The sequence below is a fragment of the Tamandua tetradactyla genome, chromosome 1, assembly GCF_023851605.1.
Source record: "Tamandua tetradactyla isolate mTamTet1 chromosome 1, mTamTet1.pri, whole genome shotgun sequence".
NCBI classification, from domain to species: domain Eukaryota; kingdom Metazoa; phylum Chordata; class Mammalia; order Pilosa; family Myrmecophagidae; genus Tamandua; species Tamandua tetradactyla.
In genome coordinates, this window is record NC_135327.1 from 36,807,218 (window position 1) to 36,831,952 (window position 24,735).

The 24,735-nt window shown below is 45.4% G+C and overlaps 1 protein-coding gene and 1 long non-coding RNA gene across 10 annotated transcripts; one reads left to right on the top strand and one right to left on the bottom strand.

The window, feature by feature from the left end:
- On the bottom strand, positions 1-24,015 carry LOC143644922 (NTF2-related export protein 1). 9 transcript variants are annotated; one of them, XM_077114576.1, is made up of 5 exons: positions 2,587-2,851; positions 2,381-2,458; positions 1,875-2,247; positions 1,451-1,513; positions 1-735 (listed from the first exon to the last, which is right to left on the bottom strand). In XM_077114576.1, exon 5 carries the CDS (start codon positions 699-701, stop codon positions 279-281), a length of 423 nt encoding a protein of 140 aa, XP_076970691.1. In that variant the 5' UTR covers positions 702-735; positions 1,451-1,513; positions 1,875-2,247; positions 2,381-2,458; positions 2,587-2,851; the 3' UTR covers positions 1-278. The 9 variants fall into 9 exon arrangements, with proteins under 9 accessions (XP_076970691.1, XP_076970680.1, XP_076970670.1 ...); XM_077114565.1 differs by having other exon boundaries at positions 2,064-2,247; positions 2,332-2,458; XM_077114555.1 differs by having other exon boundaries at positions 2,332-2,458.
- On the top strand, positions 2,640-15,369 carry LOC143644950 (uncharacterized). Its single transcript, XR_013156998.1, has 3 exons — positions 2,640-3,315; positions 13,881-13,993; positions 15,129-15,369. It is a non-coding gene; the product is annotated as an uncharacterized LOC143644950 (long non-coding RNA).
- Positions 24,016-24,735: the final 720 nt, after the last annotated feature.

The window sequence follows — 24,735 nt, forward strand, 5'->3', positions numbered from 1 at the left end:
GAAAAAGCAACATTTGTATTGCTGGTTGCTCAGAATTTCCAGAACCAGAGTCTTTACAGGGCAAGTAAAAAAAATACAAAAGTTCCCTACTTTCAAAAGGCAATTATGACAAATAAGTACAAACTCAGAAAAGCGGCTCCTAGAATCTGAGTGAATACAAGGTTACTCAGCCCTGGATACTGTCATCTGCAGCATCTTTGCAACAACAGGAGCAAATCTGTATTCCCCAAGCTTCACCACACCACTGGATGGACGCCGGGAGGCCTCTCCTGTCCCCGCTAGCTGGCCCAATCCTGGAAGCGGAAACAGTCACTTGCAATCTTCCACACTGTGCTGCTGGCTGAGGTCTGGGCGGTCAGGATGAAGTTCTGGTTGAAGTCTCGCTGTTTATTGCCCTCGAACTTCACTGTCCCACAGATCACAACGAGGACTGTGGTCTGGCTTGGTGTGGCCTCATCGGGGACAGGCTGGCAGTCTACCACATTGACTTGGAACTCACTGGAAGGCAACATCTCAAAAAACTCACTTAGGGAGTTCTGTCCTGAAACAGGATTTCCATTCCACACCAGAGTGGCAGTGCCCATGTACAGCCGGGGCAGCAGGCGCCTCCGCTTGTCCATGGTGGTGTAGTAGACATTCACAAACTCCTCAGCAGCCCTGCAAGCCTGGTCTACACAGGTCTTGAAATCCACTGATGCCATCTTGGTGCTTTTTCCCCCTCAGGAGCCCAGGGAACTGCAGGACAAGAACGTTGAAGAGAAGCTGTGTGAACACCAGAGCTCATTCTGCCCTGACAATGGAATCATACTGTTTCATTGGTGGCAAAACAAGTACACGTCTGTGGAACATAAAGGCCAGAGTACACATACTGCAGAGGTGGACTAGGCTCTATTTCTGGCCGACTTCTAATCTTCTAAGCCTCAGTTTGCTCATCTTTAGATGAGGATAGCACCACTCGACACACAGGTGTATTACAGAGTTAAATGAGACAGTATTCAAGTGCTTAGTCAAAAAGCCTGTTAACTACATAAGTAGAAAATGGGAGCTATTACTATGAGTTTTAAATACCCCATTTTATAAACTATAGTACATCTGATTTTGGAAGGCCAGCTTCTTCTGGAAGCTTGGAACAGGTGTGACTGCCCCTAAGAAGTAGGGAAACCATTTTCTGTAGGTCAATATAGAGGACCATGTTGATGTGAGCAGCAGTCACTGGCCCAATGAAGGCCAGGCAATCAGTTGGCATATGGGAGTCTGGGAACACCATCATAAGCTCACCCAACAGGGCCAGGGAGGATGAAGAGAAGGAAGGTTTCTTAAGAGGCCAAGAGAACAAATACCATGAGGACAGTACAAAATGGTAGCCCTAACCCCCACCAACTGTAGAAGCAGACCTCCAGGTTAACTGGGCAAGGGAGGAGAGCTCACTTCTGAGAGCTCTAACACCTACCAGGTAGGTGCTGTGGAACCACAATCGAAAGGACAGCTCGAATTGAAGAAGTTCTAGATCCACCTACAGAAGAACAAAAAGAAATTCAACTGTGCCCCAAATGTCACATTTCCTTTCAAAAAAAGTTTGAAACCATAAAGAAACACTAACATCTGCTTTTTTTCAGCTACTACTGTTTATAGTTCTGCTCTTTTTTGCATGATTAAGCTATTTCACTTAAAGAAATCCAAGCAACGCACAGCGTTGCTAAATAATAGAGGTGTTTAGATTTACAAACTAAACATCAAATAATTAAAAAAAACAATTTATGAAATAGATAACAGATTCCACATAGCATTCGGAAAGAGGCATGGGCTGGGAAAAGTGGTGACAGCTGACTCTACTGAATCCTAGAAATGAGCAACTGCAGGACCCACAGACCCACCATGCTGGTCTTTCCACTTGCTCTGGAACCTCGAAGTTAAGCCTCATAAACACCCACTCGGGCCGGGTGCTGTGCTGTGCCTGGCACATGTGTCCTCCTTTAGTCCTCACCACACCCTGACACCGATCCCACCAGTGAGGAAAGGGATACTCGGGCTGGAGCAAGGTATCTCAACAACCAAGCACCTGCCTAAGTTATCATCTGTAGGAATCTGCGTAGCTTTGAAAATGTTGTCAAAACTCTGCTGTCCTTGACTTGAAGGTCCACTGCTCTTTTTAAATCAAGTTGAAGTAGTCTACTCCGCAACAGTTCCAGGACTGATTTGAACAGTCCCTTCCGGAGGCCCACATTTCTCTCTTGCTGGCATTCCCAACTTCCAACCAGAAAGAGAAAACAAGAGACGATGGAACAACGTGGAAAAGACGAGAGGCCTTTTCGCCACGGTCCACACTCTCACCTTCTCAGAAGCTGGACCTGAGAGGGGGCCACGCCGCCGCCAGACTCACTTCGGGGTTCAGCGAGTGTACTGGACTCTGCTTTTAAGCCGGAGCTGCTTCCAGTCTAAGGCACAACTGCAATGACACCTAAAGGGATGGGGAGACGAGCACCGCGAGGCTGACTCCCGGCAGAAGAGGAGGGCGTGGGGGTCTGGAGGCTCCCTCGGATCACCGTGGGGCTCCCTGAACGGCCAAGGGAGGGCGCAGCGACCTACCTGCGCCGACAGCGTCCCCGATCGGCTCGGGGGTCGGTGTCCCAGGGCAGGGAAAGGAGAAGAGTTCACGAAAAGGCCCGGCACCGCGGCTCACCTCCGACGGGCACTTGCCGCAACTTCCTCCCGGAGGCTTCGCCCGGGCCCGCGCTTCCGCAGGAGAACGAGGCGCGGCGACCACAGTCCGAGACAACTCGGCAGCTTTCCCGGTTTCGCGCGCCGCTGGCCGCCCGCCTACCGCCGCCAACTGCCGCCCACCGCGCCCCGCGCCCCGCGCAAGCGCACTACGCCCCCTGAACCCGTCCCTCCCACCACCCCCGTGGTACAACGGTGTGGAAGGCTAGCCCCGCCCAAGTGTGGCAGGAAGTAGGGAGCGACTTCCGGGCAGGAGCTTTTCCAGAATTCGACCAAAATTCTGGGAAATTTTCGAGATCGGCGCTCGAATTTTCATTGGTGCAGCCAGATGGGCAAGGTGGGCCGCTGCGCAGGCGCGGGCCGGTGTTTGCTCGCTTGTCTGGAGTTCGTCTTCGTGTGCCAAGATTCGGGTTGAAAGACCGGTGACTACAGGACCCGAATCCGTCGCAGGAAGCTAGCAGCAGACAGGGACTTAACTAGACCTAACATTAGCATTGTGGGGGGCGCCGGGAATATTTAAGTCCGTGGAGGGGGTGAGGCGGCAGAACCCTGACTGAGCTCTGCCTGGTCAAGTGATTACCTGAGCCGATACTTTCGGTAAGCGCTTTGAGTTGAAATCCTAAAACGGACGCAGGGGAACATCAGTTTTAGTTAAGTGGGAAACGGAACAAAGTGAGCAAAGTGTTGAGGGCGAGATGGAGGGCATGAGTCGGGCTGGAGCGAACGGGCAGGTCCCCTCTCGTGTGCCGTGCGTTGACGGGCTCTGAGGGAAACCTTCTCCCGTCCTCCCTGCGTGCACTCCACACGTAAGTTGTCCGGCTCTGCCTCTCAGCTTGGCTATTGTGAGTCGCTTCGCCACCGTCGAAACTAGCTGCTTTTGGGCTTATCTGGAACCTGGTCTGATTTTTTGCTGAATATTAATAGCGATAGACAGAATGAAATCGTTTAGCGTGGAGACACGAAGGGCCTCTAAGCGTAAATAAAAGACACGAAACTCTCAGCTCCTTTCCCTGGTCCTTGAAAGGCTGAATAATTTCTTGCAAAGCTGAGGGAGCCCTCTGGACATGGCAAGCTTCAGTGATGTTGGGGCAGCTTTAGGGTGTGTATACATTCAACTGGCACCTTCTGAGTGTCTTCAGCCAAGAAGTTGATTTTATTCCCAAAAGAAATCTTGTTCTCAGATTTCAAGACAAATTAAAAAACTGGGTGGGCTATTTAGCATTAGTAAAATGAAAATTTTGAATTATAAAGAAATAAATTGGAGACTGACAATGTAACTGAGAAGTTAGGACTTAACAAATGACTACTAAATCATCATATAGGTAATTCTTCTTACTTGCTAGTATGCTAGGATTGCCAGAAGGAAATAACTGAAATTACTGAACTGTACCCCAGCTGCGTCCATCTTTGGTAATGATTGTAAAACTATATAACCTTTATCTTGGGATTGTAAAAACCTTGTTACTGGCCCCACTTGTACCCCCTTATCCTGTTTTTCAACTTTGGAGTCCTATGATCACAAAAGACACCCCTAATGTTTGTTAACGAAGGAACTTGAGTCTGCCCAGAACTAAACCAACCCAATTTCTAAACACTCTTAATTAGACAAAGCTGGATCTCACCATAATGGGCCTGTCTGACAAATGTGTGCTAGCTTAAATTTGAAGCAAGAAGTGATCTATACCTCATTATAATATTAACAGTCATGTCTATCACCAAATTAAGCCATCATTTTCTTGCATACATATTGTGACTAAGCATGTAATCAATCAGTGCATGCCCAATAATTAGATCACTTCTAATTACATCATCTAGAGCCACTGTGTTCACTATCTTAAAACCTCCCCATCTTTTTTGAATTTATTTTTTATTCGACAATATATAAACACAAATGTTTTTACCATATGATCATTCCATTCTTGATATAATTAATAGCTCACAATATCATCACATAGTTGTATATTTATCATCATGAATATTTTCATCATTTCTTAGAATATTTGCATCAATTCAGAAAAAGAAATAAAAAGAAAACAGAAAAAAATTCATACATACCATACCTGTTACCCTTCCTTTTCATTGATCACTAGCATTTCAATGTGCTAAATTTATGTTAATATTTGTTTCCCTATTATTTATTTTTAATCCACATATTTTACTCATCTGTCGATAAAGTAGATAAAAGGAGCATCAGACACAAGGTTTTCACAATCACACAGTCAAATTGTGAAAGCTATGTCGTTATGCAGTCATCTTCAAGAAACATGGCTACTGGAGCACTGCTCTACATTTTCAGGCAGTTCCCTCCAGCCTGTGCACGACACCTTAATTAAACAGTTGATATCTATTTGATGCGTAAGAATAACCTCCAGGATGACCTCTCCACTATGTCTGGAATCTCTGCCATTGATGCTTTTTCTCATTTCGTTCTTCCCCTTTTTGGTCGAGAAGGTTTTCTCAATCCTTTGATGCTGAGTTCCACCTCATTGTAGATTTCACTCCCGCATTGCCAGGAAGGTTCACACCCCTGGGAGTCATGTCCCACATGGAGAGGGGGAGGGCAGTGAGTTTGCTTATCATGTTGGCTGAGAGAGAGAGGCCACATCTGAGCAATAAAAGAGGTTCTCTGGGGGTGACTCTTAGGTCTAATTTTAAGTAGGCTTAGCCTATCCTTTGCGGAGTTAAGTTTCATATAAACAAACCCCCAGATGGAGGGCTCCACCTATTGCTTTGGTTGTCTCCACTGCTTGTGAGAATATCAAGACTTCTACTCTTAGGGAAGCTGAGTTTTACCCCTTTCTCACCATTCCCCCAAGGGGGCTTTGCAAATACTTTTTTATTCACTGTTCAAATCACTCTGGGATTTATTGGGGCATTACTCTGGACAAACCTACAAAATCTCATGCCCTACTCAAGGTTCCGTGTACTTATGGTGTTCAGTTAAGCTGCCCACATAAGTTGTATTAGGAAATGGACTAGTCAGAATATAAATTTTGTACCAAATAAATATTTTTTGCTTTAGTCTCACACATAAGTTAAAGTTTTAAAATATTAATTACCATCTATTTTCAACACCCTGCAGTATTGACATTCCTTTGTTCTTCCTCATGCAAAAATATTTTTAAATTTGTACATTTAGTCACTATCATTATACACTTAGGCATTCCTAGATTATACCATCTCAGTCTTTATTGTCTATCTTTCCTTCTGATTTCATTTGTGCCCCCAGGCTTCCTCCCTCTATCATTCTCACATTGAGCTTCATTCAATGTTCTAACATTATTGTGCTACAGTCAGGTAGTATTGTGCTATCCATTTCTGAATTTTTACAATCAGTCCTGTTGCATAATCTGTATCCCTTCAGCTCCAATTACCCATTATCTACCCTATTTCTATCTCCTGATGGTCTCTGTTACGAACAAAATATTCCAAGTTTATTCACTAATGTCAGTTCATATCAATGAGACCATACAGTATTTGTCCTTTTGTTTCTGGCTAATCTCACTCAGCATAATGTCCTTAAGGTCCACCCATGTTGTTTCATACTTCATAACTTTATTTTGTCTTACAGCTGCATAATATTCCATCATATGTAAATACCACAGCTTGTTTAGTCACTCATCCGTTGATGGGCATTTTGGCTGTTACCATCTCTTGGCAATTGCAAATAATGCTGCTATAAACATTGGTGTGCAAATGCCCATTTGTGTCCTTGCCCTCATGTCCTCTGAGTAGATACCTAGCAATCTTTTTACTGTCTTTTTACTTTCTTAGTGAAGTTCTTTAATGCATGAAAGTGTTTAATTTTGAGGAGTTCCCATTTCTTTCTTTCTTTCTTCAGTACTCGTGCGTTGGGTGTAAGGTCTAGGAAACCACCTCCTATTATAAGATTTATAAGATATTTCCCTAGATTTTCTTCTAAAAGTTTTATGATCCTAGATGTAATGTTTAGGTCTTTGATCCATTTTGAGTTAATTTTTGTATAGGGTGAGAGATATGGATCCTCTTTTCTTCTTTTGCATGTGGATATCCAGTTATCTAGGCACCATTTATTGAAGAGACTGTTCTGTCCCAGGTGAGTTGGCTTGACTGCTTTATCAAAGATCAATTGTCCATAGATGAGAGGGTCTATATCTGAACACTCCATTCTATTCCATTGGTCAGTATGTCTATCTTTATGCCAGTACCATGCTGTTTTGACCACTGTAGCTTCATAATATACCTTGAAATCAGGTAGCGTGAGACCTCTGACTTCATTTTTCTTTCTCAGGATGTTTTTAGCTATTTGGGACACACTGCCCTTCCAGATAAATTTGGTTATTGGTTTTTCTATTCCTGAAAAGTAAGTTTTTGGGATTTTAATTGGTATTGCATTGAATCTGTAAATCAATTTAGGTAGAATTGACATCTTAACTATATTTAGTCTTCCAATCCATGAACATGGTATGCCCTTCCATTTATTTAGGTCTTCTGTGATTTCTTTGAACAATTTCTTGTGGTTTTCTTTGTATAGGTCTCTTGTATCTTTAAATTTATTCCTAAATATTTTATTCTTTTGGTTGCAATTGTAAATGGAGTTTTTTTCTTGATTTTCCCCTCAGATTGTTCATTACTAGTGTATAGAAACACTATAGATTTTTGAGTGTTGATCTTCTAACCTGCCACTTTGCTATACTCATTTATTTGTTCTAGTAGTTTTGCTGTGGATTTTTCAGGGTTTTCGACATATGGTATCGTATCATCTGCAAACAGAGTTTTATTTCTTCCTTTCCAATTTTGATGCCTTGTATTTCTTTTTCTCGTCTAATTGCTCTGGCTAGAATTTCCAACACAATGTTGAATAACAATGGTGATAGTGGACATCCTTGTCTTATTCCTGATCATAGGGGGAAAGTTTTCAGTTTTTCCCCATTGAAGATGATGTTAGCTGTGGGTTTTTCAATATATTCCCTTTCTCAGGTTGAGGATGTTCCCTTCTATTCCTACCCTTTGAAGTGTTTTCAACAGGGAAGGATGTTGAATTTTGTCAAATGCCTTTTCTGTATCAATCGAGATGATCATGTGGTTTTTCTGCTTTGATTTGTTGATCTGGTGTATTACATTAATTGATTTTCTTATGTTGAACCATCCTTGCACACCTGGCATGAATCCTACTTGTTCTTGGTGTATAGTTCTTTTAATGTGCTGCTGGATTCGATTTGCAAGAATTTTGTTGTGGATTTTTGTATCTATATTCATTAGAGAGATTTGTCTGCAATTTTCTGCTTTGGTATGAAGGTGATGTTGGCTTCACAGAATGAATTAGGTAGCCTTCCCTGCTCTTCAGTATTTTTGAAGAGTTTGAGCAGGATTGGTACTAATTTTTTCTTGAATGTTTGGTAGAATTCACATGTGAAGCCATCTGGTCCTGGACTTGTCTTTTGGGGGAGCTTCTTAATGACTGATTCAGTTTCTTTACTTGTGATTGGTTTGTTGAGGTTGTCTATTTCTTCTTGAGTCAATTTTTGTTGTTCGTGCCTTTCTAAGAAGTTGTCCATTTCATCTACATTGTCTAGTTTATCAGTGTATAGTTGTTCATAGTATCCTCTCATTACCTCCTTTATTTCTGCAGGGTCAGTGGTTATGTCTCCTCTTCCATTTCTGATTTTATTTATTTGCATCCTCTCTCTTCTTTTTGTCAACCTTGCTAAGGGTCCATCAGTCTTATCAATTTTCTCATAGAACCAACTTCTGCTTTTGTTGATTTTCTCAATTGTTTTCATATTCTCAATTTCATTTATTTGTGCTCTCATCTTCGTTATTTCTTTCCTTTTGCTTGCTTTGGGGTTAGTTTGCTGCTCTTTCTCTTGTTCTTCCAAGTGGACAGTTAATTCCTCAATTTTTGCTCTTCTTTTTTAATATAGGCATTTAGGACAATAAATTTCCCTCTTATCACTGCCTTTTCTGCATCCCATAAACTTTGGTATGTTGTGCTTTCATTTTCATTTGCCTCGAGATATTTACTGATTTCTCTTGTAATTTCTTCCTTGATCCACTGGTTGTTTAAGAGTGTTTTGTTGAGTCTCCATATATTTGTGAATTTTCTGGCACTCTGCCTATTATTGATTTCCAACTTCATTCCTTTATGATCTGTGAAAGTGTTTTGTGTGGTTTCAGTCTTTTAAAATTTATTGATTATTGCTTTGTGACCCAGCATATGATCTATCCTTGAGAATGATCCATGAACATTTGAGAAAAAGGTGTATCCTGCTCTGTTCTGGGTGTAATATTCTATAATGTCTGTTAAGTCTAGTTCATTTATTGCATTATTCAAATTCTCTGTTTTTTTTATTGATCCTCTGTCTAGATGTTCTGTCCTTTGATGGGAGTGGCATTGAAGTCCCCAGCTATTATGGTAGATGTATCTATTTCTCTTTTTAGTGTTTGCCTCATGTATTTTGGACCATATTGGCTCAATGCCTAAGTATTTATGATTGTTATGTCTTCTTGCTGAATTGTTCCTTTTATTAATATATACTGTCCTTCTTTGTCTCTTTTAACTGTTTTACATTTGAAGTCTAATTTACTGAATATTAGTATAGCTATTCCTGCTCTTTTTTGATTGTTATTTGCATGGATTATCTTTTCCCAACCTTTCACTTGTAACCTATGGTTATCCTTGGGTCTAAGATGTGTTTCCTGTAGCAGCGTATAGATCAGTCCTGTTTTTTAATTCATTCTTCCAGTCTATGTCTTTTGATTTGGGTGTTTAGTCCATTAACATTTAGTGTTATTACGTATGGGCAGTACTTCTACCATTTTGCCTTTTGGATTTTACATGTCATATCTAATTTTTCCTCTTTTTACCTTTACTGATAGTTTTCATTTTTACACTCTTCTCCACACCTTTCTCTCCTGTCTTTTCCTATCTGTTTCTAGTGCTCCCTTTATTATTTCTTGCAGAGCCAGTCTCTTGGTCACAAATTCTCTCAGTGATTTTTTGTCTGAAAATGTTTTAATTCCCCCCTCATTTTTGAAGGACAATTTTGCTGCATATAGAATTCTTGGTTGGCAGTTTTTCTTATTTAGTAACTTAAGTATATCATTTCCCCTGTCTTCTTGCCTCCATGGTTTCTGCTGAGATATCTACACATAGTCTTATTGGGCTTTCCCTGTATGTAATGGATTGCTTTTCTCTTGCTGCTTTCAAGAGTCTCTCTTTCTCTTTGACATCTGACATTCTGATTAGTAAGTGTCTTGGAGTATGTCTATTTGGATATATTCTGTTTGGGGTACGCTGCACTTCTTGAATATGTAATTTTAAGTCTTTCATAAGAGATGGGAAATTTTGGGTGATAATTTCCTCCATTAGTTTTTCTCCTTTTTTTCCCTTCTCTTGTTCTTCTGGGTCATCCACAACATGTATATTCATGCATTTCATGTTGTCATTCAATTCCCTGAGTTCTTGCTCATATTTTTCCATTCTGTATATTTTCTTTTGCTTGTTGAATTTCAGATGTCCCATTCTCCAGTTCACTAATCCTATCTTCTGCCTCTTGAAATCTAGCATTGTAGGTTTCCATTGTTTTTTTCATGTGTTCTACTGTGCCTTTCATTCCCATAAGTTCTGTGATTTGTTTTTTCAGACTTTTGATTTCTTCTTTTTGTTCATTCCTTGCCTTCTTTATATCCTCCCTCAATTCATTGATTTGATATTTGATGAGATTTTCCATGTCTGTTTGAACATTCTGAATTAATTGTTTCAACTCCTGTATCTCATTTAAATTGTTGGTTTGTTCCTTTGGGCCATAGCTTCAATTTTCCTAGTATGATTCATTATTTTTTGCTGGTGTCTAGGTATTTAATTATCTTAATTACTTTATTCTGGAGATTGTTTTCACTTTTTTTACCTAGAATTTTCTTGCTGGATGACTTTGTTGTCTGTCTGTCCTTTGACATTCAATTCAGCTTATTCTAGACCTCTAGCTTAGGTTTTGTTTAACAATCAGAATTTTTCAGTTCTTGTTTTCTTGTTTCTTGCCCTGCCCATTCGGTGTCTTCCCTCCCCCACCCCCCACCCCCACTCTCACCCCCATCTTAGAAGTGTCTACTTAGGTATTATAGACCCCAGCCAGATTTTCCCAGACCACACTTGCCTCCTGTCAGGAGGAAAGAGTCACCTGCATCAGTTTTCCCTGGGGGTGTGACCCAGCAGGTTGAAAGGCTTTCTTATGAAGCCTTTGGACTCTGCGTTTTTCCTGTCCTGCCCAGTATGTGGCTCTTTTCTGTCTGTGTGTCCCACCAGCATAAGGTGACTCTCCCTGCTGGGGCCATGGTTGAGACAGAGGAGAGGCTGTAGGCTGGCTTTAATTGCTTTACTTTTTCAGACCCTGGGGTCTGAATTCCTTGAGGGAGGGATTCCATCAGAGCTGGGTCCCACCCCTCTCCTGGGGAAGGCAAAGACTCCAGACAAACACTCATACAAGCTTAATTCTGCCTATGTCTGGGGGAGTTGGAGCTCAAGAAGCCTTGCAACTGTATCCAAAGAGTAGTAAAGCCATAGAAACACAGTCACAAAAAAGTAAAAGAAAAATCCTTTTCAGATCAGGGCCCCCTTTCTGTCTGGGTATGCTGTGTGTCCAGTCACTGATATGGCCCCAGCAGTTGTTCTGTACTGGTCCTGGCTATTTACTAGCTGGTCTGGAGGACGAACTAAATCCCACACTTCACTAAGCTGCCATCTTGGCCCCTCCTCTCCTCCCCATCTTTTGATACTGTAAAGCTATCAAAGAGTTACTACAGTTCAGGGAGACAGATTTTTAGACCGCTTTATGCCTAGCAATAAACTTTCTCTTTGAAGCCCTTGTATCTCAGGAATTGGCCATTTGAGCACATTGGGTAGAGAACCCTTTGCATTTGTTCAGTGTCAACAGGAGCATTTTAGGAACAGTATTCACACAGAAGTGTTTTTCCTAAGGTCATGAAATTAGGATTCACTGTATGCAAGTCCAAATCACAGCATCAATGGAGTGAATATATAATTTGATTTACTGCCTGTTTACACGTTGGATGTTAAGTTGCTTTAAGTTTCCTCACATTTACTGTATTAGTTAGAGTTCTCTAGAGAAACAGAATTAACAGGGAACACTAGCAAATATAAAATTTATAAAAGTGTCTCACGTGACCGTGGGAATGCAGATCCAAAATCCGCAGGGCAGGCTGTGAAGCTGACCACTCTGATGGAGGGTCTGGACTAACTCCACAGGAGAGGCTCTCCAGCCAAAGCAGGAATAGAGCCTGTCTCTTCTGAATCTTCCTTGAGAGGCTTCCTGTGATTAGATTAAGCATCACTCATTGCAGAAGACACTCCCCTTTGGTTGATTACAATTGGAATCAGCTGTGACTACAGCCAATGTGATCATGATCTAATTCTATGAAAATGTCATCATTGCAACAGACAGGCCAGCACTTGCCCAACCAGACAAACAGGTACCACAACTTGGCCAAGTTGACACATGAACCTGACCATGACATTTACTATGTAAGCCCTTTTCATTTCCATCTTATAAGCCTCTGACGGAGGTATCGTTATTCCTGATTTTATAGACAAGGGGGCTGAGACCAATTGCATTACCAGCATAGAGTCACTGTACTGACTTAAACATAGAAAAGCTGGTTAAAGGGTGTTTGTTCTCCTCCAAGACCTTGTAAATGCATGAGGCTATAGCCCAAGGGGCAACAGAGCCAGTGGCAGGAGTATGGGAGGGTAGGAACTTTTCAAGTTTGTGTTTCCAGCATCTAAAATTGTAAATGACCCACAGTAAGGGGTCTTTGTTAGAAAGAACAGGCTTTGGAACCAGACAGGCCAGGATTCGAATCATTGTTCCACAAAATTCTGGGTGTGATGACCCCTTCCCAATCCCCATGCCCCTGGTTTTTATTCCCCTTGCTGCACTTGAGTTTGGGAAGGTTAGAGACATCCCTGGCTGTATGGCATTTGACTCTGGCACTGTGTACCCTAAGCACAGTTCAGGGGTGATGGGAGACCCATTTAGGGCTCCGGAGACTGGAGAAGATGCTTGAGGATTCTGGGAAAGAGGACCTTCTCTCTTCTGCTGAATGCTTAGCGTGTGGATGGCACTGCTGTAGCCAGATTTCCACAATGTGGATCTGACAACCACATTGAGACCCTGAATCAAACCAGCCCTGAAGACTGGACTTCACTGTTTCAACCACTACTGAATCCCCTTTATTTCCATGCTATTTAAACTTGGGCCTTATGTTACTTTTAACTTAGCTAGTATGGTTAATAAACTAGAAGGGTGACTGGCAAGTGAGTGAACTGCTGCTTATCTAGAGTGGAGACAATACTCATGCCCAATTGGTCTGATGTGTGGAATGAATGAAACAATGAGTGAAAGGGCTTCGTAGGAGGCCGGGCACAAAGCAAGGGCCCAGAGAACATTCCCCAGGCAGAAGTGTGCTTTGACATTTTGCATAAACAACAATTTCTTTCGTAGCCAAGAAGCCCCTCCTTGAGACTGGTTTTTAAACTTGGGACAAACATTTCAAAAAATTAGTGGGATTTATCACCAGATCTCCCCAGCACCTTCTGGAAAACAGAGCCCAGCTTAAGCAGGCATAGAGTCAGTGGCCCCATGTGCAGCATGGGTGCCGCCCAGGGAGGGAGGGAGCATCTGGTCAAATATGCTAAGCTCTGCAGCTTAGGAGATGGCTGCCTGGTGGGTCTTTAAGTCTGCAAACAGATTGCCCTGCCTCCGCTGTCAGAGTACTCTCTTTCCAGTGCAGGATCTCACAGTGGTTGTTTGCCATGAGAGGCTGTGTGATTTGGAGCCAGTCAACCCACAGCGATGGTTGACCAGTTGTGTCTCTGAAGCATTTCCACCAAAAACAAAACTTTTTTTTTCCTTTTCTCCATTTGTTTCTTTCTGGGTTGAGATTTCAGGAAAGAGCTGAAAATCTGGAAGCTCACCTACGGGCTCAGATGCTGTTTTGTGGAGTCCCACTTCTGCTCCTCTGCCTTCTTCATGGGTGTAATGGGGGTGTGGTATGTTGGAGTTAATGGCAGTGCGATTAGGAGGTACTACTTAGAGTGTTTGTCCAGCCTGTAGTGATGCCCTTTGTCTAGAATGTTCTTGGGACCACTGCTCTTTGGTTGACAGGTGGATGTCCCCCAGTGGCGCCATCGGATCCTCTTTCCCAACAATCTGGAACAGTGAGAAGCTGCCATAGAGTCTCAGTGCATGGCTAGAACTGACCATGCAGATTAATTGAGGTTGGTTACTTGCAAGCAACAGAAACCACTTCTGGCCCACTCAAGCCTAAATGTATTTATCGGAAGACTGCAGGGAGCTTGCAGGGTGAAAAGTGGATGTGGGCAAGGTGGCTCCTGGGACCTGGAAACTAGAACTAGGTGGTGGGTGCTTCAAAGTGCCAAGTTGGATGGACAGAGCTGTGACCTGTTTCCTGCTGTGGGATTCTCCATGCAAGATGGAGATCCCTGGGAGAAAGCTGAGTCAACCTGATGCTGGCCTGTGTCCCCCACTTCTTGGCCAGGAAGGGGATGGGTCAGCTTGACTGACAGTCCTGCTGGACCCTGTGGGAGAGGACACAGACAGGTCCTCACCCATGGCAGGTTAGAAACACTGGGGAGGTGACACCCTATGGACTGTCCTCACCCACAGAAGATAGGAGTTGGAGGATAGAGGGCCTAGCTTCCTCACTCCCCCACCCTGGAGAGATAAATCTGGGGGTTCCAAAGGATTGCATTCCAGTTGCCCACAGCTTCTGGGCCCCTTCCCTTCCCAGTCTCACTTCTCCATACCCTAACAGGGTTTACCTCCCAAATAAACTGCATGCTGCTGGGGGAACCAGCCCAAGACCATGCACAAGAAGACAAGACTTAACACATTGAGAGCCCTGGGGCCCCTCTGGGTGGGGTAGGGAGCCAGGGAGATCCTGGTCCCTTGGAGGGTCATCGCCTACATTTCTGGTCTCTGTTTTGGGGACAGACAGTAATGTACCCAGCTGCATCTGGGACTAACAAACTCAACAGTGGGCCTTGAACTTCAGGGGAGCTGTGGAATCCTCTGAAGAACGAGTTATCACAGGTTCCAGAGCTGCACCTTTGCAGTTTTTGATTCTGCAGGACTGGGATTAGGCCAGACTGCATTTTCCAGGGGAGGCCTGTACCGCGGGTCTGGACACTACACTTTGAGCCCCTGCTGTAGACTAGCGAACAAGAGAACCCAAGATTGGGATCAGGGTGCCCCCTGTGGCCCGCAGGAAGTACTTGAAGTACTAGCTCTGGTGACAAAAATGCTTCTCCTCCTCCCGCAGTGCACCCCTGGGAGTTTGACTTTACTTGTTATTCTAAAGTAATAATGAGCCCTAATTCCTCTGCTTTCCAGCTTTCCTCCTTGGCAGGCTTGGGTCCTGAACGGCTATTCACAGAAGCAGCCACACGGAGGCAGCCTAAGCTCTGGAAAGCAGAGCTCCTGTCTCAGCCTGACCCAGGGGCTGGAAGGACGTAGGGGACCAGATCAGCTGCTCCAGGACGGTCACGGCTTTCCTCAAGAAATAAATGTGTGCCTTCCCTGAGCTAAACATTCTAAAATGTTAAAAATAAAAGAATATTTCTTTTCATCTTGACAGGTGGCCACACACAGGGGCTCTTTCTGCTTCCCAAGGGGATGATTTAGAAACATCTGTGGGAAAGCATTTTGAGCGGCAAAGAAAATGCTTTAACCGCTGCACCCATTTCTGATTAATGTGCTGGGTCAGAGGCAGCATCGCTTTCACGTTTGGCTTCTGCATCCTGTGCTGATAACTCTATACAAACGTCCACCTGTGAATTGACCATGAAATGGTCATTGGCCACCAGGGAAACCCAGCATGGGCTGTGGGCAGGATCCGGTCTAGGAGTGCATTGGGTAGCAGAGGATGTGATTAGCAGGTACCTCACTTGCTTGGCCCCCGGCTCACTTTGCCTCCTTCGAATCCAGGCACAATTTGAGGGTTTGGGGTCCTGTTTCCAGTCCCCTCTAAATTGGCGGGACCAAGAAGGGATCCTGTGGCAAACTGAATCATGTCGCCCAACAGAAGGTGTATTCTTAATTTTAACCCCTGTTCTTACAGATATGACCCTATTTGTATTATCATCAAGGTGTGGCTCATTTGTGCAGAGAATCTTCTAGGATCCTATCTAGATGTGGCCCAACATTGTGAGGGTGACTTGGATGGTTTTGATGGGAATCCTTATAGAGAGGAAGCCACAGGGGAAGCCAGAAGGCAGTAAAAGTGGAAAGCAGACACAGGGAGAGAGCGATTGCTTTGTAACACAGGCAGAGGCACCACAGGCCAAGGAACCTGGAGGATGGTGGCCAGCCAGCACCAGGACGCTGCAGACTTCAAGGAGGAAGCATGGCCTTGCTGCATCTTGATTTTGGATTTCTAGCCTCTGAAACCGTATGCCAATGAATTCCCATTATTTGAGCCCACCCATTGTGTGGTGTTTATTATAGTGGCCCCAGCCAACTATGACAGTCCTTTTCTAAGGAAAATAGAATCAGACCAAGTGTATCCCACCCCACGCACAGCTTTATGTCAGCATCTCTCCCAGGAGATGTGTCTCTGTAGAACAGGACTTCATAGCCACTTCCACCAATGGGACATGGCAGGAGTAGCCCCATGTGATTTTCCAGCAAGGTCATAAAATGTCACACAGCTTCCAACTGTGTAGAAAATCACGTTGTTCTCTCACCCTTTCGGGAACCCCCTTTGGAACCTGCACCATTCTGGTGAGGATCCAGGCCCTTGCTAAGGTCCAGTCAAGAGCCAACATCCACCCCCCAGCCTGGCCAGCACGGAGTGTCCAGATGATTCCAGCTCCTAGCCATCCAGCCACCCCCAGCCACTGAGTCTTCAAACTGAAGCCACAGACATCACAAAGCTGAGACAAGCAGTCCCTCTTCCTCCCCATCCAAATCCCTGACACACAGAACCTGTGAACACAGTGAATGGGGTCATTTGTTCCCAGCTATGGGACCTGGAACTAATTCCCCAGCAGAACCCCCTTCACCAACTTCTTGTCCTTGGCAGGAAAATGCTTCAGCTTGGCTGCCCAGCCCTCTGTGGTCTACCATAATTGCCTCCCCTGCCCTGTCTCGTGGGGTGGGATACAGGCTTTGTGACTCTCTTTGGAAAATCCAGTATGGTGCTGCGGAGGGTGCTCTGGGTGGGGGGCTGGACCAAGGCAGATGACCATTGGTGCCAGGGCAGGGCTACCAATGCAATAACATTGGGTTGGGGAGCATGGATGAAATACCATTATGGAGAAAATCTCTAATTGTTGGGGCTGATTGTGGGTGGTGGGGAGAGGGAAACATGAGGATGGATCATACCCAAATAAGTCCATTCACACTGATCCCACTGATGACATGGGAAATACAGGATAAGGGGCGATGCAGGGAGAGATAGATGCAATCTTGGAATCCTGTGTTGGGTGGGTGGGTGGGGGGCTATGGGATGTCCCAGTGGAGAAGACCATTGGGCATGGGGCTGGTGCATGGGTAGGATTTGGGCTGTAGGTGCAGCTTTGGGAATCTGATCGCAGGTAGGAGACAAAACCATAGAGATAGTTTGGCCTTGTTTCAGGACATGGGTGTGATGAAAAGCAAAAGGCTCAGTTTTTGTCTGTGCCTGGCATGGAGGAAGCAGTCATTATCATAGCCTGTTGTATGTTCTTCTGAGAGCCCCTTGTGTTTTTACATCAGGTTACTGTAGTGGTTGTGGTTTACTCTTTCTATAGGTTCTTCTGCATCTGCTGAGAATTTTATTCTACTTGGAATGGTCTTCGGAGGAGCTAAATTGACCACCGGATGTGATGAGTCAGCATTTCAACAGTCACCTGGGGTCATTTAGATGGTTTAAGTCTACTGAAAGTACAAAACACATGGGTGGTTTGTAGAGGAAAATTACCAGGGAGAGTTAGTGGAACGTTTTGAGGGATTTGGGGGCAGTAGGAGGTCAGTAGTTGTGGTTCTAGGAAAGGGCTGTGTTCGGGACCTTTTCTTCTTTCCAGGCTCTTCACACTCCAAGGAGAACTGAGGCCTAAAACGGTTGCCAGAGCAACTGAGCAGCCAGCCTCAGGCTTGAGAGGATGCGAGAGGAACTTTGTGGGACCTCTTGGGCTTCTTGGACAGAATGCAGCTCCCGAGTCCTCTGGCCCTTGAGATTTCTGTTGCCACTTCATAATTATTCACCAAGAGCCTTTCCTGAAACATCTCTCTGCAGGCTCGTCAGTCACAGTTTTCAAAAAGTAACAGATAAAGCACACAGGGAAAGTGGACAAGTCATATCTGGGACCCCGAGTCCTTCAGCAAAAGTTGATGAGTGTAGCTGAGTGAGGCTGAAGAAAGAGTGAGTTACCAGTGGGAAAATAATTTCACCAGGGGATGGTGGAAAGCAAAAAGGGACTCTGGTTTCATGCAAGGGAGGATAGATGAGATGAGGGACATGAATTATTCATTTTTATTTACATCTCTGGAACACACTGAGAAGGCTTATTTAGCAGAGGAATGAAGACAAGAAAAATGGGACCCAGCTGGGGAATGGTAAATGGCATCTGGGTTCTGAATTATTTATTTGTATTTATTCATATGTGTTGGTTGTTTCAGTTGTTTTTCATTGGTCGTAGCTCTTGTAAGTTGGATGCATAGAATAAGGGCTTGACAATCATAACAAAATATGAAGTGGAAAGCAAGAGTTATAAAAACAGCATTTGTGGAACAAATGATAATTAATAATTTTAATTGGTAGCAGTTAATAATTGTAATGAAAACCCTCAAGGACTACTTAGATGATGATGGGCTCTTGGAAGCAGAAGGGAGATTCCCGTAGGGAACATAATGTCCATACAACATCACTTAGGGCTTCAGTAGGGATTTGTTGTGTAATGAGCCATGCCATTTTCATGCCACTTCCACCAAGGAGGGGGTTTGGAGCCTGACCTGTCTGCTCCAGGTTGCACATCTGGCCTTCTGCCCCTGAGACAACCTGCTCTGCCCTCGTGGTTTCACATTTGACCAACTCCAAACCCAAAGGTGGTTTGCCTGGATGAGTAGATGGATTGTTGAGGGTGTGGGTGGGAAAATCAGAAGTCCACACCTAGGGAAATGATTCTTCCTAGCGCTTTATTTGAATGATTCCTTAGAATTTTTTTTGTCAAGCAAAGGTTTTTGCAAATGTCAACAGATTACTTACACTTTTCCTAAGAGGTTGAGATTTAAGATCTGTAAGGGCAAAAGATGCGAATTACCAGCACAATATTGGTTTGGCCTTTGATGGAGCTATTGGGAGAGAAGCATGGACTGTGCTGAGGGGTTGGGTCACTTGGGGAGGTCCTTGGCTCTAGGGAGCATCTGAGAAACAGAAAAAGATTTGGGTGTGGTCCATTTTTGTCAATGCTAACTTTTCCATAAAATATCAGTATTGCTCATCTCTTCTTCCTTTTATTACCGAGTCTCTGACATGGGGTTTTGTGTATTTTCCAATAAACTTTACTTAGGAAAACCACCAGAAGAAAGCCAGGCAAGCAAAACCAGAAGATCTCCAGAGAAACAGCCCCTTTGGTAGAGTTGGTTCCTTTTCTTCTTTTGACCATCCATCAACAACCGACACCAATTTTGTCTTGACCCTGGTCTATAGGAAGTTTGAAGGCACTGGTTGTACCAAGGGCATGTCATAGACTCTGCTGGGGATCCTCCCAAATCCCTTTCACTGGGTTGTAAATAGCCGACATTATTGAAATGGCCCTTTGTCCTCAAGGTGGGATCAATTGCATGGTGCCGTTTGAGCTCCAGAGCTCCTCGTGGTTCAGGTGGAGGTTGCGTCCAGCTGAGACCACGTCCTTGCTTAGGTCCTTCTCCTATCCCATTCTGCCTCCCTCCCTCCCTCTCTTCATCCTGACAGCCTTCAAGGCATGGTCTCCCAAATCCATGTCACAGGCTCTGCTTCCTTGAGACCTGGAACCAGGAAGGTGTTTCAGCCTTCTCTCTCTCCATGTTGCTTTTCCATTCCCTCCACTCTAACACATGCCACCTTGTTCCTTCAAACATGAATTATCGCAAGGACCCCTAACTTCTTTTACCTTTTCCAGGATCCCAACATCCCCACTTCCATTTAATACATTTTGCATAAACTGCAAGATTGAGTTTCTTAAAATGCACCCACCACATGTAAATCCTTGTTCCTAAATGCCTACAGCAGTTTTCAAATGTAAGCTTGCAAACACAGTAGAAAAAAAAAAGAGTGCGTTTACCCAGAGTGTGGACTTCCAACCCCAAGTCCTAAAATTTTGATTCAGTCAATCTGGGCAGGGCCTTGGAATCTGCATTTTAACCAGCCCCACAGGTGATCTGGATTTTGAGAACTGTGCCTTACAGGATGCTCTTTCCTGCTTACTACTGGAATTCTGTGCCAATGTCATCTTTCTTTCTGGAGTGTCTTTGAGGAGTGGATGTGCATCTCTTTCATCAGTTCAGCCTCTGAGTATCATAAGCCCATGCCATGAAGATTAGCGTAAGGAAGAAAAGAGAGGCAGGACTAAGGCTCAGGAAAGGGCAGCACATGTGGGAGAGAATGAACTGGAATATCACAGTCTGCCTTGAATTTCATCACACTTGGTGAAGTTGTATCATAAACAAACCATGTATGCCAGGCTTGAGAATGGGGTGAAGCCATGTAAAAGAATAGAGTTCTACAGATTGTTTGATATAGAAGTTCTCCCACATTCAACCCATAGATGGCGCCAACAAAGAATGAATCCAAGATGTCTCCTGGAGCAAAGAACGTTATCTCATTTTGTCAGATAAAATTCTTCAGATAGGGTAGTGTTTTAGTTTCCTTGTTGCTAAAGCAAATCCTATGCAAAGGGTTGGCTTAAGCAATGGGTATTCATTGGCTCATGGTTTTGAGGCTAGTAAAAGTCCAGAGCAAAGCATCATCAAGACAATGCTTTCTTCTGGAAAACTGGCTTCTGGGCCAGGCTGTTGGCTCCTCTGTTACATGGCAATGCACAAGGTGGCCTTTCCTGGCCTCACCCTTCTCTTCTGGGTTCCACTGACCTTCAGCTTCTGGCTACCCCCTCTGTGACTTTCTTTTTGTGTCTGAATTTTATTTTACTTTTAAAGGATTCCAGTCATATGATTAAGACCCAGCCTGATAGAGTTGGGCCACCCCACAACTGAAGTCACCTCATCAAAAGGTCCTACTCACAATGGGTTCACACCCACAGTAATGGATTAAATTTAATCCATTTATTGCAAACCATTGCAGGTAAAATTTCACCTCTCAAGGAACTAATCTTTTCAAAAGATGGCAAATAAACATATTCATGCACCTGGCAAGGCAGCCAAAGAAGAGGTATCCATCTAAACCAAGGCAATTCATGGTTCTCATTGAATCTAATTTTTTAAGGAGACCCAGTGTTGACTTCAGCAGCAGTGAGCCTCAGTGGGGGTCTAAATGACTTTGAGGGTTAGAAGCTGAGTCATGAGAAAAAGGACAGTAAAGAGGGGTCTGTGGTAGACAAGAACTGAGTGGGAACCTGCTGGGGGCACCGACAGGACATGGGGGAGGGGTCGGATTCTAAGAACATGGGTGGGAGAGAAAACGACTCAGTGGAATCGTAGCACCTGACAACCAGGAGACCTCACTAAAGGTCAGCTCAGTTTGCCAGGGGAGTGGGTCTCAGACCACTGGGGGCTGCTGTGAGGGTGCCCCCAGGGTGCCAGGCGGGGGGGAACTACCATGCAGGGGTGGAGCACAGCCCAGCCCTCTGCGAAGGCCACATGTGCCCTGACAAACGGGAAGTTGACCAGCCCGAGACAGTTCTTCCAGAGACTGTGTTCTGGGCTCTGAATAGGAATGTGGTGTTGGAAAACTTGGGGTTGGGAACAGGAGCCATGGCTGGACCCAGAGGGTCACATGAGGCCCACGGCAGGGTATCCGGAGTCCTATGGGGCTCGATAATGAAGCAAAGGATCCACCAGGGCCAGGGGTTGCCTTCTCCTAGGGATCCCCGACGTTGAGGAGAGAGGTCCCGGGGGCGAGCGGGCGGGGTTGCAGCTCCTCACCCAGCACAGTGCAACCAGGGAAACTAGGGCCCATTACCAGAGCCCTGTAGGTGCACTTTGCTTTTCCTGCTGAAAGCCTGTTCTTGTCGCTTAGGAACAAGCCCTCCAATTTTAAAATCAGCTTGGATGGATATTTTATTTTAAAGAACTTATGTAAAACAACCATAAACTTATAATTATGCACTGTCAAGGATTGGGGACTGGCAGCAACTCCCAAATTGCAGAGAATTTTTTTTTTGGAAAGAAAATTGATGTTCTGAACTCAAAACTGTCATTCAAGTTTCCAAGTTAAAAGCTGTTTTTCTTCCTTAAGTAATAACTACTTCCATCTGCGTTTTGCTTTAGCGTTTACTGACAGCTTCACAATGGGCCTGGGGAAGGTTTTTGTGCTAATGATCAGTTTGCAGAGGTGGCTGGATTGAGTGAAGCCTCGTGGGCTTCATGGAGGGGGAGAGGAAGTTGAAAGCCTTCTTCACCTTCGGTACTGGCCAGTTGTGGAGAGTCTCTAGCAATGGATGGATGGGGCAGGTCCCATCCCTCTGATGCCCCCTCATTCCTGCCTCCAGGGACTGCACCTCCCCGGTCCCCCATGTTTGTGAAAGCTTTACTCTCCCCCTGGGTCCCCTGTTCTCCTGACACTGGCTGGGCTCTTCTTCTCTGCCCAAACCCAATTCCGCAGCAGTCGTGGCTTTCTTTGTAGGGCCACTGCGACATCAACCGGTTCTTGATAAAATCTGGGGCTCCTGCAGGCCCCTTGGGGCTGAGGTCACAAAGAGCCTGTTGGCTCCTGCTCAAGGGCCTCTTGGATGAGTCAACCCTCAGGTGGAACCAGATCATTGGACTTTAAAAGGACATGACCAAGGAGAGACGTAGAAATGGAGCCAAAGATGCTGGTGCCGGCCAGCTGGGTCCCCGAGATGCAAGTGTGGGGAGCAGTCCAGAACGGCGGGAGTAGCCACAGCTCCTCCTCGGCAACCCCGGCCCTGGCGATCTGTGGGGGTTGCTTTCAGTGAGGCCTGCAGGCCCCATGCCAGAGCTGCTGTTCCCCACATTGCCCACTAAGAAGCCCCTGTTTTCTTCTGTTCCATGTCACCAAGGACCCCAGAAGCACGGGCCTCAGGAGACCCTGGGGCTTTCCCACCATCCCCCCTGCCTCTCCCCCTTTCCCCCTCTGAGGGGTGGGATGACGGAATCTCCTGCTGCCCCATTTGCTCATCTGTAAAATAACAGCAACCATGAAATAATCACTGTAATAATAGTAATGGTGCCTGGCTCCTAGGTGGCCTGTGCTGCCTAAATGCACTGAGACATGGTGAGGCCCCAAATAATAGCCACCTTTATTTTACCAAAGCAAAATATATAGAGGAGCCTTCGTGAGGCCTAAATGTGCAACTCAGTTCAACGCACTTTCACAAATGAACATGTGTCTAACCTGTCACATGTGACCTATCCAGGTCACTGCTTCAGATCATCACCAGCATCCCAGGACCCCCAGCCCCCATATCCTCTCCAGTCACCTCCCATCCATCCACCACCCACCCACTCAGGTATTCCCACTCTCAGCAGCAAGGACAAGATTTGCCCGCCACGAGCCTCATTAAATGGCTGACACCTGGGTCTGGCATCTCTCCCCCAGACTTCATCTGTGGGCCATGGGTTGCTGCAGTGTTCTTTCTCCTGGGTGCATGGCCTTCCACTAGGCGAACATACCACAGTTTTCCAGCCCCTTCTCCTTTTGATGGGCATTGGGGTAGTTTCCAGCTGGGGCTGTCATTCTGGAGCTGCTGTCACAGACCCGTGGCTCTGCACCTCCTGGACCAGCAGAGCCAGCAGTGCTGGAAGCTCCTTTGAAATGCAGCCTCCTGGGCCCTGACCCATTGCCGAATCAGATTCCACATGTTAGTACACTCCAGTGCGGTGGAGGAGCCCAGGCCCTGCTCTAACCTTCTGGGTCAAGGAGCTCATTCTGCTGGTGTCTCCCTCCTGCTGCGGGTGCAGGAGCCTCAACTGTAGAGTGGTCAGAGGCTCAGATGCCTCCCTAGGTCCTGGATCATTTAGATCCACCTCCCTCATCAGCCCAGAAGTTCCAAGCTCCCACCATCCGCCTCTGATGGAATGACACATGGGAAGCAAACCTTACCTGAGTTGGAGGCTGCAGGGAGGGTCCGTGGCTCACATCCATGGGCCGAGTGAGAGAGGGAAGGGAAAGGGAAGACCCAGGTGGCTGGAGGCAGCAGACAGGCTGCAGAGGAAGACAAGCTGCAGAGGAGGAGGAGAGAAGAGCTGTTAGGCCTGTGGACCGGTGCTGCTGGCAATCTGGGGACCCGGGTGTGGTAGGTAGGGTCAGGTGTCAACTTGGCCAGGTGAAGGTACCTAGTTCTATTGCTGTGGACATGAGCCAACGGCATGTGAACCTCAGCTGTTGCTGATTACATCTGCAGTTGGCTAGGAGGCTGCCTGCTGCAATGAATGATGTTTGATTTAATTGGCTGGTTCTTAAATGAGAGAGGTCAACATAGCACAGCCCAAACAGCTCAGCATACCTCATCTCATCACAGCTCAGCCCAGGCCTTTGGAGATGCAGAAAGGAATAACCCCGGGGAAAGTTGATGGAAGCCAGAGGCCTGGAGAGAGGGCCAGCAGAGATCACCCTGTGCCTTCCCATGTAAGAGAGAACCTCAGTTGAAAGTTAGCTGTCTTTCCTCTGAAGAAATATACACTTTTAACTAAATAAATCCCCTTTTATTAAAAACCAATCCATCTCTGGTGTGTTGCATTCTAGCAGCTTTGGTAGACTAGAACACCAGGGTAAGGCTTTAAAAAGAACCACCCTGCGTAGCCATCACCCCCATTCAGATATTTAATAGGATATCTTTATATC

Bases quoted from the DNA above. Each gene is read 5' to 3' on its own strand.
- LOC143644922 (XM_077114615.1), bottom strand. From the start codon at position 701: ATGGCATCAGTGGATTTCAAGACCTGTGTAGACCAGGCTTGCAGGGCT.